The sequence below is a fragment of the Hordeum vulgare genome, chromosome 5H (genome assembly GCF_904849725.1).
Source record: "Hordeum vulgare subsp. vulgare chromosome 5H, MorexV3_pseudomolecules_assembly, whole genome shotgun sequence".
Taxonomy (NCBI): Eukaryota; Viridiplantae; Streptophyta; class Magnoliopsida; order Poales; family Poaceae; genus Hordeum; species Hordeum vulgare.
This window is the reverse complement of record NC_058522.1, coordinates 423,628,477-423,644,052: the sequence shown is the minus strand read 5'-3', so window position 1 is coordinate 423,644,052 and position 15,576 is coordinate 423,628,477. Positions and strand designations below refer to the sequence as shown.

At 49.4% G+C, this 15,576-nt stretch overlaps 1 protein-coding gene across 1 annotated transcript; it reads left to right on the top strand.

Moving 5' to 3' along the window:
• Window positions 1-6,368: 6,368 nt before the first annotated feature.
• LOC123398405 (probable cinnamyl alcohol dehydrogenase 8C) lies at window positions 6,369-8,232 on the top strand. The gene is made up of 3 exons (XM_045092878.1): window positions 6,369-6,802; window positions 6,936-7,049; window positions 7,131-8,232. The coding sequence occupies exons 1-3, from the start codon at window positions 6,531-6,533 to the stop codon at window positions 8,008-8,010; spliced, it is 1,266 nt and encodes a 421-aa protein (XP_044948813.1). The 5' UTR covers window positions 6,369-6,530; the 3' UTR covers window positions 8,011-8,232.
• Window positions 8,233-15,576: the final 7,344 nt, after the last annotated feature.

Sequence of the window (15,576 nt, the reverse complement as noted above, 5' to 3'; positions counted from 1 at the left end):
CAGATTCAAGATGAGCTCTTCGATTCATCGGATTTGGACGAAGAAGTGGACATGATAATGCTCATGAGCATGCAAGAGGAAATGGACCGAGAAGTGGAGCACATTCTCAATTTCAAAGGCTCAATCAAAGGGAGAAGAGACATCAACCGGAATAGTGTATCCGGAGCAAAGCTACTGCATAAGGATTACTTTGATCCGGAATCAACTTTCCCTGCTGATACATTTTCTCATCGTCATTTTCACAGATGCATTAGAATCTCCGAGATCATCACGTACACATGCAACTATTTAATGGTCTGGTGGACCATATGTGGACCCACAATGAAAATCAAAGAGCACATGATTGATTGTGCACTTCAAATAAAATTGATGTAAAGCCTTTTTATGTTCGATACCAACATTTATGTTACGTGCGATGCTTGTTATCGGATGATCTACGTGCTGGATTTGAGAGTCCGAAAATGAGGTATGTGGATGCACGGAGCGAAATATGAGGGGCCGTCCGGATGCGTCCGCGGGCGTATAGGGGACGGATTTGCTCAGTCCGGCTATAGATGCTCTAACTTCTCGTGGCTTTCAGTAGGAGCATGGTCGTGATTACGATGAGACTTTTGCTCGTGCGGCCTATTTGACCATTGTTCGCACACTTCTCTACGTGCCTCTGTTTTCCACTGGTCTGCCTTTCTTAATGGTGAGTTGCGTGAGGAATTTTATATGCATTCACCACCTGGGTATTCAGTTTCTGATGGCATGGTTTGCCATCTTCATCGTTCTCTCTATCGCCTTAAGCATGCCCCATGTGCTTGGTTTGAGCGTTTTGCCTCGATGGTCACTGCAACTGGATTTTGTTCGGTGCTCATGATCCAGCGTTGTTTGTTCACCTTTCAGCCCGTGGTCGCACTCTTCTTCTCCTATATGTTGATGACATGATCATCACTCGCGATGATCTTGAGTACATTGCCTTTGTCAAGGCCTGTCTTAATGAGCAATTTTCTATGTCTGATGTTGGTCATCTTCGTTACTTTCTTCGGATTGATATTTCCTCCACCTGTGATGGCTTTTTTATTTCCCAACAAAAATATATCCAGGATCTTCTTGCTCGTGCGGCTCTTAGTGATGATAGCACTGTTGACACTTCTATGGAACTTAATGTGCACCTTCATGCTTCTAATGGTGAGCCCTTGTCTGATCCGACTCTTTATTGTCATCTTGCTGGGAGTCTTGTCTATCTCGCTATCACACGTCCGGATATTTTCTATCCTGTCCATGTACTGAGTCAGTTTGTTTCTTCTCCCACTCTGGTTTACCATAGTCACCTTCTTCGTGTTCTACGATATCTTCGTGGCACGATCTCCCACCGTCATTTCTTTCTCGTTCCAGCTCCTTGCAGCTCCAGGCCTATTCAGATGCTACCTGGGCCAGTGATCCTTCAGATCACTGTTCACTTTCTGCTTACTGTGTCAATCTTTGTGGTTCTCTCATTCCGTGGAAGACAAAGAAATAGAGTGCAGTTTTCCCTTCGAGTGCAGAGGCTGAGTTGCGAGCTATAACTCTTCTCATGGCAAAGGTGACTGGGTTACGCTGGTTACTTGAGGATTTTGGTGTTACTGTTACAACACCTACTGCACTCTTGTCAGACGGTACATGTGCTATTAGTATTGCGCGGCACCCCGTGAAGCATGAGCTTACTATGCATATCGGTGTTGATGCTTTCTTTGTACGCACTGGTGTGCACGATCATATTATTGCTCTTGAGTATGTACCTTGTGAGTTACAACTCGCGAATTTCTTCTTGAAGGTCCAGACTTAAACGCAACATAGATTTTACCTCTTCAAACTCAGTGTTGTGGACACATCATGAGTTTGAGGAGGGGGAATAGAATTGTATTTATGATGGCCTTTGGACTTTTGCATTTTGGCCTTTGGCCTTCCGATGATACAAAGTTCTTGTTTCTAACAAGAAATATGTGTCGTATTATGTATAGGGTCCATGTTATAGGGAAAGGTACTCGGTTCCATAAGATTCTTTTTCCATCGAGTGGCAACACCGTCATGGACGACAACATCCCCCGAAGCAACCAGTCCACTATAGTCTGAAGGAAAATGTAACAAAATGTAACAAGTTGCCGGTGAAGCACAACCTAACTAGGCAAAGTCACACAAAGAATACCATGCAAAAAAAGATCACCCGATGAAGGTAAAAAAGAAAAGGGGACATTTGGCATGCAATTTACTTTGTGAATACACCGTCGATCCATAACAAGTACACTCGACAGTGCTTGTTGCCTTAACTTGTACTTCAAGATAATCATGTACTCCTATATATATGCCCACGAGGCTCAAGCAATACAACTACTATTCCACCAATCTCCCTTCTTCCGTTTAACATGGTATCTGCCGTAAGTTTCTAGACCTAATCGCCGTCCACCGATTCCGCTCCGCGCGCCACCCCCGGGACGGTCGTCCTCCATGACCGCCGTCGGGGGCCGCGCCGCCCGTACCTAGGGTTTGTCCGCCGATCGTGTCGACCGGCTGCCCTAGAGAGTCTTTTCCCGATCTCTTGATCCAGGGCTTTCTCTCTTTCGCCGGTCCCTTTGATCGGCGTTTTCTTTTTGGTTTCCGATCTTAGATCGGTTTGCATCGCCCGCCGCCGTCGTCGACCACCACACCTCTACTCGATCATCGGCACGACCCGACTTCTCCTTCGACCCGGCGGCCTCACGCAAACCCGGTGACCCTTCAACGCCGCCGTTCGTGCGCCGACACGTCCGTCGATCTCCGCCGGCCGTCATCACCCTGTTTCGATCGGGACTCTTGCAGCGCCCCGACACGACGGCCTCGCGCCATGCGGTGGCCCATCACAGCCGCCGTTCGCGCGTCGCCTACCTATCGATCTCCACCGTCGCCTCGTCCGGTCGCGCACCGGCTGCCTCGTGCCGGCTACGTCGTGCTGGCTCAGGCTCCGTCCTCGCCGGGTGCCTCGCGTCGGACGCCTCAGGCCGACTGTTGCGCTGCCTGCGTCACGCCGGCTGCTTCGGGCCGCCTGAGCCTGCGCCGGCTGCCGAAACTGGCCGTCACCCTGCCTCCATCGAGCGACGTCCACGACCTCGCGTGCGATCGAATTGATCACCAGCCCGCGAGCGATCCGCCTCATCTATGCCGTGCGACCAACCTGCCCCGTTGGTTGCGCGCACCTCCGCAAGCCCCGTGAAGACTGTCCCGAGTAAAGCGCGCCCCTTCATCGACCGAGCATCGGGTTGCAGCTGCGTCGCCCCATCGGGCCGCAGCGCCGCCGCCCAGCGGTTCTCCCCGCGGCTGCCCCGACATGCGAGCCGCTGCTACACCACCCCTTCGGGTTGTAGTGCGGAGGCACGCGGTCCCCGCCACCGCCCGAGGCCGTCCCCGTGGCTGCACCGATCCGCGCACCGCTGCTGCGACGCCCGTTAGGTCTTCCGCCGTCGCCCCGACCCACGCGTTGGCGCGCTGCCGCTTCGTCGCCCTTCGGGTCGTAGCGCTTCGGCGCGTGGTCCACCCTGCCGTCCCCGCGTGTCGACTTCCTGTGGTATGCGTCGCGCCATCTCCTTCGGCGCGGTAACGCCATCGTCCATGCCGGTCTTCGTCATGTTGTCGGGCTCTTCCTCGCCTACTTCGAGCATTGCCGTCGCGCTCCTAACCAGCCGCCGCTGCCGCTCTTCTTTGGCGCTGCTACAACTCGCTCATCCGAGTCGCACCGCCCGTCCACCTCCTTCATCTTCGTCCAACACCAGCTCATCACCAGTGTCACCGTCGTCTTCCCCGCCGCTTCATCTACTCCGACCACCGCGGGCAATATCGGCCCCTGCCGATTTGCGCTGCAACCGTCGTCGAGTCCTTCTCTGCTAGCCTCCTCAACATGGCGTACAGGTTATGTGCAGGTTCCTGTCACCGCATGCCCGGTGCTGCCAACACCGACGTGTGCCTTCGTCCCCGTTGTGTTCCTAGGCCTAGCAAACCTGGAGTGACGCATCGTCAACATCGACTTGGTCCGACTACGCATGCGCGGTGCTTGCAACACCGATGCATGCCTTCGTCCATGATGTATCCCCGGGCTTGGCAAACTCGACGCGATGCGTCTCAACTATGTCTACTTCCCGACGCACCACTACTTCGGCACCACTGCGCCCATGACTAACTCAGCGCCTCCTTGCGCCCGCGGCTCCACGGCGACTTCCTCGACACCGACTACCCCGACTCGACATCAACTACGGCGTTCTTCGCACGGCTACCTCGACCACGGCTACACCACCCTACGCTCTCGGCTACCTCGACCAATGCACAAAGGGCTACCGCCTTGCTTGAGCAACCTCGCCGGTTTCCACTTCAGCTACAACTTCCATGATGCATCGATCGTTACGACTGTGGGGGATGACCGTTGTCTTACCTCCAGATTCTTCTCCAGTCTCACCGTCTGCGTCGTTACCGTTGTGACTGCGGGGAGATGTTAAGTAACGTGATTGTTTAGGAAAGCATAGATATACTAGGATTTGTTGAACATGTTGATCTTTTTCTAAAGGTATGAATATGACTCTAGAGAAAAAGACACTATAATCGACGCCAACACACAAATCCACTTCTTTGAAGTTAGTTGTTCCATTGTTTTATAATTGAAGTGTAGCACTTTATACGCATCGATTTTGTATGTTTAAGACTGTTGACAAATACATTACATAACTGATGCTCCAAAGAATGCATTAGTGACACATACAGAGAGATAGAGAGTGTATTTGAGTGAAGTGGCAAAAAATAGTCTTGAACCATTAGAGTAGAGCCCCGTTTGAAATAGGTGTAAATTATACATCCGGATTTAATTTATAAGTGTATAATACCGATCGTAGTATGATTTCCATCCAGAATAAAAACGGTTGTCTGAGGTCTCTATCAATTATACACCCGTATTAAAACTAAACCGATAATCCAAGCGCGCCCTAGGCGAGTAATTTTTTGTTTCTAGTGTTTCACTGCACGGTCTTTTTTGCTAGTTAAGTTAAAGCAGAACAAAGTGGTATATATTGACGCCAAGAGTCTCTGCTCTTCAATGGCTGATAAAAAAAATAACAATCCCTAACTAGCTATCTTTCGAACTACTATCAAATCATGATTCCAGTGTAGCCACGGCCGACACTGAAGAAACATGATCTCATTTACGTTGCTTTTCCTTTGGTAAATGCTTGGAAACAGTGTGTCGGCTGAAGTTTTGGCCGGCCGCCTTCATCCACGCGCGCATATTTCTTTTCCGTTCCTTTTTTATTTTGACAAAAAACACCACAACTCTCATTCATGATGGACTGCAATCTTCGTCCGTCCCTTCGCTAAGCGTTTTTGGTTAGATTCCTTCTACTTTCAAGCTGACGAGCCTCCCTTGCCAGACTGGTCCGTCGGCTGTCATGAAGTCATGCCCCTTTCCCGTCAGCACGGGGGAGATCCCCTTCCCGCTCCTCACTTTTTTCTCCTCCGGCGAGCTTGCCGCCGTCTCCCACACCACACGTCTCGATACCCTCCCCCACCAACCGTGATGCAGCAGTCGTCATGGATGTGCCAACAACACCTTCAACCCCCCGGCAGTGAGATGTTACAACCCCTCATGAGAGATGCTACAACCAGTAGACGAATATGCTACAACCGTGCTAGTTTTTTGTTACTACGGTGATGGAAATTTGCTACATCCCCCGAGGGAGAGTCAACCCACGTAGTGGGCGGCTGGAGGCGGGCAACCGTGATAATGTTGGAACCGGCTTCGAGATTTGCTACAACTGGCATTTCGAATTGCTGGAACCGGCCACCATGTTTGTTGCAATCATTGTCACGATGCAATGTTTTTTTGCTTCAACCAACTGTGTATTTGCCTCAAACGTCATCGTTGAAAGCTACAACGACGGGCGTAGCTGTTGCGTGTATCGAGACGCCGACGAGTACGTTCAGCGAGGGTGGGGACCGACGACAAGGATGGTCGGCAAGGGCACCGACGACGAGACCAACAATGAGGATGGCCACTTGTGAGGACAAAATGTGGATGCAGACCGAGGAAGAAGAAGGTGTCGGGGCTAAACTTTTTTTTTTTTTTTTTGCAGAAAGAAGGTGCAACGCGAACCGTATTTTTTTAGGATCTAGCAGTCGTCGTGGCTCACATCCAAAGAATGAGATGTAATCGGCCAAAGCATTGGACCGGCTCGTCGACGCATAGCATTGCCTTTTTTCTTTGCTATCTCCACGTACGATACTCTTGTTGTTTTTTCTTAAGGGAAGATACTCTTGTTTTCAGTTGCTCCCGGTTCCTAAACTGAGAAAGTACCCCCGCCCTGCTCCAGGGCCACGGATTCCTCTTATCCTACGTGACCAATAAGCTTGCGAGCAGCACATGCGCAGCCAGCTCCACAACAGTGCAGTTACTCTCACTCAAATTCCTGCTCACCACGCAAAAATATCAAGCGCGCACCGAAAAATCGCAGGGCGTCATCAAACATCTCGTCATCGTACAGCGGGACTGGGGCGTCATGTCGCAACATTTCCACCTGCGCAACTCGGTCCTTCCCCTGTCCTTCTTCCCCGGCGAGCTCGGCGCCCGGTTCTCGCCCACTGAGCCCAGGCATCTGACGAGCAGCGTCCGCGTCGCTGTTGCGTCGCCGTCAAGAGCCCTGCGGCCCCACATGGCGAAGGCGGTGGCGAAGGAGGTGGGGGCGCAGGAGGCGGCGCAAGGCAGCGCGGCGCTCGGGTGGGCGGCCAGAGACGCCTCCGGTGTCCTCTCCCCGTTCGACTTCTCAAGAAGGTGCGTGTGACTGTGTCCTCGCCATCAGCAAGTTCATCTGCCGTCTATGTTTCTCTGTGCGCGGCACACTCTGCTTTGCCGCGTCGACTTTAGCCGCTGGTGGAGTCATTCACGGTTGATTACAATATTTCAGGGCTCAGAAGGACGACGATGTGACGATCAGGGTGCTCTACTGCGGGATCTGCCACACTGACCTCTACACCATCAAGAACGAGTGGGGCACCGCCATGTACCCCGTCGTCCCCGGGTAATTAAATCCCTCGACATAATGGAGTGCTAGCACAATTTGTCGTGGTACTGGAGTGAAATAATGGCCTGGGCTGGGCAGGCACGAGATCCTGGGCGTCGTGACCAGCGTCGGCAGCGGCGTCAGCAAGTTCAAGGCCGGCGACACGGTGGGCGTGGGCTACTTCGTCGGGTCGTGCCGCTCCTGCGAGTGCTGCGGCAACGGGTACGAGAACTACTGCTCCGGCATGGTGCTCACCTCCAACGGCATCGACCCCGAGCACGGCGGCGCGGTCACCCAGGGGGGCTTCTCCGACGTCATGCTCGTGAACGAGGACTACGTGGTCCGCGTCCCGGACGGGCTGCCGCTGGACAAGGCCGCGCCGCTGCTCTGCGCCGGCGTCACGGTGTACAGCCCGATGATGCGCTTCGGCCTGAACGCGCCGGGGAAGCACCTGGGCGTCGTCGGCCTCGGGGGCCTCGGCCACGTCGCCGTCAAGTTCGGCAAGGCGTTCGGCATGCGGGTCACCGTCATCAGCACCTCGCCCGGGAAGCGCGAGGAGGCGCTGGAGCGGCTGGGCGCGGACGAGTTCCTGGTGAGCCGGGACCCCGAGCAGATGCAGGCGGCCGTGGGCACCATGGACGGCATCCTCGACACGGTGTCGGCGTGGCACCCGATCTCGCCGCTGTTCGCGCTGATGAAGCCGATGGGGCAGATGGTGTTCGTGGGAGGGCCGACCAAGCCGCTGGAGCTGCCGGCGTACGCCATCGTGCCGGGCGGGAAGGGCATCGCCGGGAACTGCGTCGGCGGCATCAGGGACTGCCAGGCCATGCTGGAATTCGCGGCAAAGCACGGCATCACCGCGGAGGTGGAGGTGATAAAGATGGACTACGTCAACACGGCGCTCGAGCGGCTCGCGAAGAACGACGTCCGCTACCGCTTCGTCATCGACATCGCGGGCAGCCTCGGCTCAACCTCGTGAGCTGGAATAGCCACCTTGTTCATTTTCTTCAGGGAATTTAGAGCTCTTAGTAACTGCGCCCAGCGCCCGTTAAACCACTGTTGTGTCTTGTGTGGATGTGCTCTCGCGTGGAGCTTCGTCTTCGTTATTTAGTTATGGGCAGCGCTAGACATCAGACTACTGGTGATTTGCTAACTATCAGACTAGTTGGTAGCCGTCAGATGTGATCAGTGGTGGATGAGACATGACTGCATGCAGCCCATCCGGCGTGATAGTTTCCTAAACAGAAACCAATGTACGTACATTACTCACAATTGCATGCAGCCGTAAATTACTCACAATTGCCGATTTTTAAGAAAGTAATCATTATAGATTTCAGTGAAATAAATTAGTTACAATAGAAAAATTATTTCCAAACATGGCATCAATGATATTTTCTTTCTACTATTTGCTGATGTTGCTTCCGACGCATCTGAAGCTTACTTCGATCTAAAGCACCGGCTATGAAATTAGAGTCCAATGTAGTCACGTGCTTTCTAATTTTATGTTGCTTCTATATATAGTTTCGCTCCAGGTCCCTGTTATCATATCCTTTCATTCCATATATATACTTTGTTTCCATCATAAGACAAACATGCTTCCACCATTGCATACCATGCTTCATAATTTGTGCTATGAAGCAGGTCCGCTTGTATTCCGAAGCACAATTTTATGATGGTTGAAACCATGTCATGTAATATTGATGCATTTATGTGTTGGTGAGCCACTGGAAACATTGCTTGATAATTGTTGAAGCATGAACTAGGTAGTACCGATGCATTGTTGTGATTTTGTAAAAGAAGGAAGCAATTACGTAGATACTTGAGAACATATTATACATAAGCTCGAAGCATGCCATGTATTTCCACGAAGCACGTATGTCTTACTAAAACCATAAGAACCCCGTGCCTAGGCACTAGGAAACTTAATGCACAGAACACCGAAGCATTGCATCCATGACAACAAAACACGACATCCCCACTCTCAGGTACACAACAAGACATGTCAAGGAACAAGTGGTGTCAATGGTACGAAGCATCCAAGGCAGTGGTGACTCTGACAAGGTAACATGCAAACAAACGTCTCCATGTCGCCATGGACTGAAGATGTCGAACTCCTTGTGGTAGCAGCCGGCAGCACAGCAGGACCCGATCGGTCGCAAGAATTAGGACGACTCCTAGCCAAGGTGCCCCAGCGTAGATGGGGGAGTTGCCGATGCTATGGAAAGTGACGTCGTGTATGAGATCCATATGGTGAGATGATCGATCTCACATGGCCGCTCACCATGCAAGAGATCCACCATCAATTCAAACGCCTCAGCAGATCTCAGCCATGCACATCGAGGTGAATTAGCCGACGCTTCTCGTCGATGGCTTGCAGATGTACTCTCCAAGGAGATGCTCCTCATCCCCGCTCGCCATCGACATCCTGACCAACGTAGTCTGCGGGAGCCATGACGAACATGAAGTTTTGCGATGGCGGAGGCCGGAGCGGGACATGCTGGTCACTAGCGAAGGAAGCTCTGGCGTCGAGGGGTCTGGCGAGCTCGGTGATGGAGCAGTTCTCGGGACAGGCGAGCCAAGGAAGAGGATTCATATGGGTCAGCGTAGGTGAGATTTATCCGGCATATAGAAACTGACGAGAGATTATAGGGGGTCGTGGCGAAAAAAATGACCTAATTGAGAAAAACAAGAAGGATTTGAAAAGCAACCAAGCCGTGTGATTAAAAAAAATCGACGTCGGTTGAACAGTCTGACAAATTCCTCGTATCAGGTGTATGGTAGGAAGCGTTTCCCTTTAGTTATCAAAGACGGGCCAAGTTATCAATAGCAATTCACCAGACGCCAATTATCAAGGTGTGACATTAAAAGTTTAAAACTCAAAAAAAAATAAAAGTTCAAGGTGTAACATAAAGACAACAGCAAATCTACCCAACATACAGAGGACATTGTTCCACCTGTTAGAGTAAAACGAGATTGAATGAAAATGAATGGACGATTAGTCCTGATTTCTATTGATTCTCAAGTATATATACATCTGGAAGATGTGTCTGTTCAGACGCATCCCTCCAGAACAGGTGCTTGTTAGCAATAAAGAGAGAGAGAGGAGACACGACTGTTCGGGTTGGACACATCCCTTGAATTAATATACTAATTAATTTCTAATACTCCCCCTTGTACAACACCGCTCCTTAAATGTTTCATCGTTGAAAGCTTCTTGCATATAGATCTTCCATCTTGAGAAATCTTCCAGATAATCTTGAGAGTCTCCCCTAAAAATCCCGTGGGAAAAATATGAGGAGAATAGAGTAGATATGTTGCTAAAACTCCTTCAAACCCAATGGGAAAAATAAGGAGAAAATTATGCAACATATGATGATCATTGTCTCTTGATAACTCATATGAGAAAACCTTTAAAGAAGGAGAAAACTCATTGATAAGTTTAGAGAACAATTAATATATCTTGAATACTTTCTTTAAAAAACCCTAGTAGGGAAAATAGAAAGTATGACATATGATCTTTGAGAAGATATTGCCTCACTAAAAACCATTATGAGAAACTTGAGAGAAAACTCATAAGGGAAAAGAGTGCAATCGTACATGCCATTGAAAACTCCTTTAAAACCCAGTGGGAAAATACAAGGAGAAAATGATATGGCATATAAAGACACTTGTGTTTATATTATCTTGTTAAAAACCTTTTATGAAAAACCATTATGGAAAAACTCATCAAGGGAAAAAGAGTACAATATATGCAATCTGATGATTGCTAATAGGTTATAGCCTAGGAGATTACTCCCCCTGAACTTTTCAAATATGGAGGATGTCTCATACCATTACCATTGACATGAACATGAAATTGAGTATTGTTGGAGCATATATCTCCATATGTGGTTTTGGTACTTGATGACAATTCCTATGGACTAATGGTTGCCTTAAGTTACATGGTATGGATTTGTCCATAGGCACTTCTTGAAGTCCATCTGTTGGGTTCAAGGAGTTTATATGATGACCAAGATGGTATTCAAGGTATTATCTAAAGAATGGTCATAGAGACACATGGTTGATCAAGATCTCAGACAAAGAGTAAATCAAGATGATCAACACACAAAGCGTACAAGATGTACCGAGAGGGATCAAGTGATCCCATGGTATGGTAAGCATTGTCCATTACGTGTTTGTGTACTAACCCATGGTCTTCGTGAGAGTTCTATGTGGGGGTTAGGTGTGTTTACATAGGCTTGCGTCAAAGGGAAGATCTCATACAGCCCATGGAGTATGACGTCAAGTTGTGATCATCATCAATGGTTGATCAAGATCTCAGACAAAGAGTAAATCAAGATGATCAACACACACAGCGTACAAGATGTACCGAGAGGGATCAAGTGATCCCATGGTATGGTAAGCATTGTCCATTACGTGTTTGTGTACTAACCCATGGTCTTCGTGAGAGTTCTATGTGGGGGTTAGGTGTGTTTCCATGGGCTTGCGTCAAAGGGAAGATCTCATACAACCCATGGAGTATGACGTCAAGTTGTGATCGTCATCAAGATTGCGATGTGCAAGTTCAAGTGGATCAGCACGAAGATAGCATGCTTGAAGCTTGCCGTCCATTGTGGTGGCAATGGACTTGTGAAGATATGCTGAAGAGTGGCTCACCCATAGTGAGTATGGGGGAGCAATCTGTTGGGGAACGTCGCATGGGAAACAAAAATTTTCCTACACGCACGAAGACCTATCATGGTGATGTCCATCTACGAGAGGGGATGTGTGATCTACGTACCCTTGTAGATCGTACAGCAGAAGCGTTAGAGAACGCGGTTGATGTAGTGGAACGTCCTCACGTCCCTCGATCCGCCCCGCGAACAATCGCGCGATCAGTCCCACGATCTAGTACCGAACAGACGGCACCTCCGCGTTCAGCACACGTACAGCTCGACGATGATCTCGGCCTTCTTGATCCAGCAAGAGAGACGGAGAGGTAGAAGAGTTCTCCGGCAGCGTGACGACGCTCCGTAGGTTGGTGATGACCTTGTCTCAGCAGGGCTCCGCCCGAGCTCCGCAGAAACGCGATCTAGAGGAAAAACTATGGAGGTATGTGGTCGTGCAACCGTGAGAAAGTCGTCTCAAATCTGCCTTAAAGCTCCATATATATAGGAGGAGGGAGGGGGACCTTTCCTTGGGGTCCAAGGGACCCTCAAGGGGTCGGCCGAGCCAAGGGGGGGAGGACTCCCCACCCCAAACCGAGTTGGACTTGGTTTGGTGGGAGGAGTCCCCCTCCCTTCCCACTTCCTCCCTTTTTTTCTTTTCCTTTGATTTCCTTTTCTTGGCGCATAGGCCCCCTTGGGGCTGTCCCATCAGCCCACTAAGGGCTGGTGTGTCTCCCCAAAGCCTATGGGCTTCCCCGGGGTGGGTTGCTGATGGGGAACGTCGCAAGGGAAACAAAAATTTTCCTACGCGCACGAAGACCTATCATGGTGATGTCCATCTACGAGAGGGGATGAGTGATCTACGTACCCTTGTAGATCGTACAGCAGAAGCGTTAGTGAACGCGGTTGATGTAGTGGAACGTCCTCACGTCCCTCGATCCGCCCCGCGAACAATCCCGCGATCAGTCCCACGATCTAGTACCGAACGGACGGCACCTCCGCGTTCAGCACACGTACAACTCGACGATGATCTCGGCCTTCTTGATCCAGCAAGAGAGACGGAGAGGTAGAAGAGTTCTCCGGCAGCATGACAGCGCTCCGGAGGTTGGTGATGATCTTGTCTCAGCAGGGCTCCGCCCGAGCTCCGCAGAAACGCGATCTAGAGGAAAAACTATGGAGGTATGTGGTCGGGCAGCCGTGAGAAAGTCGTCTCAAATCAGCCCTAAAACCTCCGTATATATAGGTGGGAGGGAGGGGAGGAGGCAGCCTCAAAACCTAAAGGTTTGGCCGAAATTGGAGGTGGAGGAGTCCTACTCCAATCCTACTTGGAGTAGGATTCCACCTTCCCACTTGGAAACTCTTTCCACCTTGTGTTTTTTCCTTCTCAAACCTTATGGGCCTTAGTGGGAACTTATTCCAGCCCACTAGGGGCTGTTTTATCTCTTCCCATAGCCCATGATACCCCTTGGGGCGTGACACCCCTCCCGATGGTCCCCGGCACCCCTCCCGGCACTCCCGGTACACTACCGATGAGCCCGAAACTTTTCCGGTAATGCACGAAAACCTTCCGGTAACCAAATGAGGTCATCCTATATATCAATCTTCGTTTCCGGACCATTCCGGAAACCCTCGTGACGTCCGTGATCTCATCCAGGACTCCGAACAACATTCGGTAACCAACCATATAACTCAAATACGCATAAAACAACGTCGAACCTTAAGTGTGCAGACCCTGCGGGTTCGAGAACTATGTAGACATGACCCGAGAGACTCCTCGGTCAATATCCAATAGCGGGACCTGGATGCCCATATTGGATCCTACATATTCTACGAAGATCTTATCGTTTGAACCTCAGTGCCAAGGATTCATATAATCCCGTATGTCATTCCCTTTGTCCTTCGGTATGTTACTTGCCCGAGATTCGATCGTCAGTATCCGTATACCTATTTCAATCTCGTTTACTGGCAAGTCTCTTTACTCGTTCCGTAATACAAGATCCCGCAACTTACACTAAGTTACATTGCTTGCAAGGCTTGTGTGTGATGTTGTATTACCGAGTGGGCCCCGAGATACCTCTCCGTTCACACGGAGTGACAAATCCCAGTCTTGATCCATACTAACTCAACTAACACCTTCGGAGATACCTGTAGAGCATCTTTATAGTCACCCAGTTACGTTGCGACGTTTGATACACACAAAGCATTCCTCCGGTGTCAGTGAGTTATATGATCTCATGGTCATAGGAATAAATACTTGACACGCAGAAAACAGTAGCAACAAAATGACACGATCAACATGCTACGTCTATTAGTTTGGGTCTAGTCCGTCACATGATTCTCCTAATGATGTGATCCCGTTATCAAGTGACAACACTTGCCTATGGCCAGGAAACCTTGACTATCTTTGATTAACGAGCTAGTCAACTAGAGGCTTACTAGGGACAGTGTTTTGTCTATGTATCCACACAAGTATTGTGTTTCCAATCAATACAATTATAGCATGGATAATAAACGATTATCATGAACTAAGAAATATAATAATAACTAATTTATTATTGCCTCTAGGGCATATTTCCAACAGTTGCCCCCCGGTGAACTCCCGGAACCCATTCGTCATTCCCGGTACATTCCCGGTAACTCCGAAAACCTTCCGGTAATCAAATGAGGTCATCCTATATATCAATCTTCGTTTCCGGACCATTCCGGAAACCCTCGTGACATCCGTGATCTCATCCGGGACTCCGAACAACATTCGGTAACCAACCATATAACTCAAATACGCATAAAACAACGTCGAACCTTAAGTGTGCAGACCCTGCGGGTTCGAGAACTATGTAGACATGACCCGATAGACTCCTCGGTCAATATCCAATAGCGGGACCTGGATGCCCATATTGGATCCTACATATTCTACGAAGATCTTATCGTTTGAACCTCAGTGCCAAGGATTCGTATAATCCCGTATGTCATTCCCTTTGTCCTTCGGTATGTTACTTGCCCGAGATTCGATCGTCAGTATCCGCATACCTATTTCAATCTCGTTTACCGGCAAGTCTCTTTACTCGTTCCGTAATACAAGATCCCGCAACTTATACTAAGTTACATTGCTTGCAAGGCTTGTGTGTGATGTTGTATTACCGAGTGGGCCCCGAGATACCTCTCCGTCACACGGAGTGACAAATCCCAGTCTTGATCCATACTAACTCAACTAACACCTTCGGAGATACCTGTAGAGCATCTTTATAGTCACCCAGTTACGTTGCGACGTTTGATACACACAAAGCATTCCTCCGGTGTCAGTGAGTTATATGATCTCATGGTCATAGGAATAAATACTTGACACGCAGAAAACAGTAGCAACAAAATGACACGATCAACATGCTACATCTATTAGTTTGGGTCTAGTCCATCACGTGATTCTCCCAATGACGTGATCCAGTTATCAAGCAACAACACCTTGTTCATAATCAGAAGACACTGACTATCATTGATCAACTGGCTAGCCAACTAGAGGCATGCTAGGGACGGTGTTTTGTCTATGTATCCACACATGTAAATGAGTCTTCATTCAATACAATTATAGCATGGATAATAAACTATTATCTTGATACAGGAATTATAATAATAACCATACATTTATTATTGCCTCTAGGGCATAATTCCAACAGTCTCCCACTTGCACTAGAGTCAATAATCTAGCCCTCACATCACCATGTGAATTACATTGTAATAAATCTAACACCCATACAGTTCTGGTGTCGATCATGTTTTGGCCGTGGAAGAGGTTTAGTCAGCGGGTCTGCTACATTCAGATCCGTGTGCACTTTGCATATATTTACGTCCTCCTCCTCGACGTAGTCGCGGATGAGGTTGAAGCGTGGCAATGGCACCAGTGTACT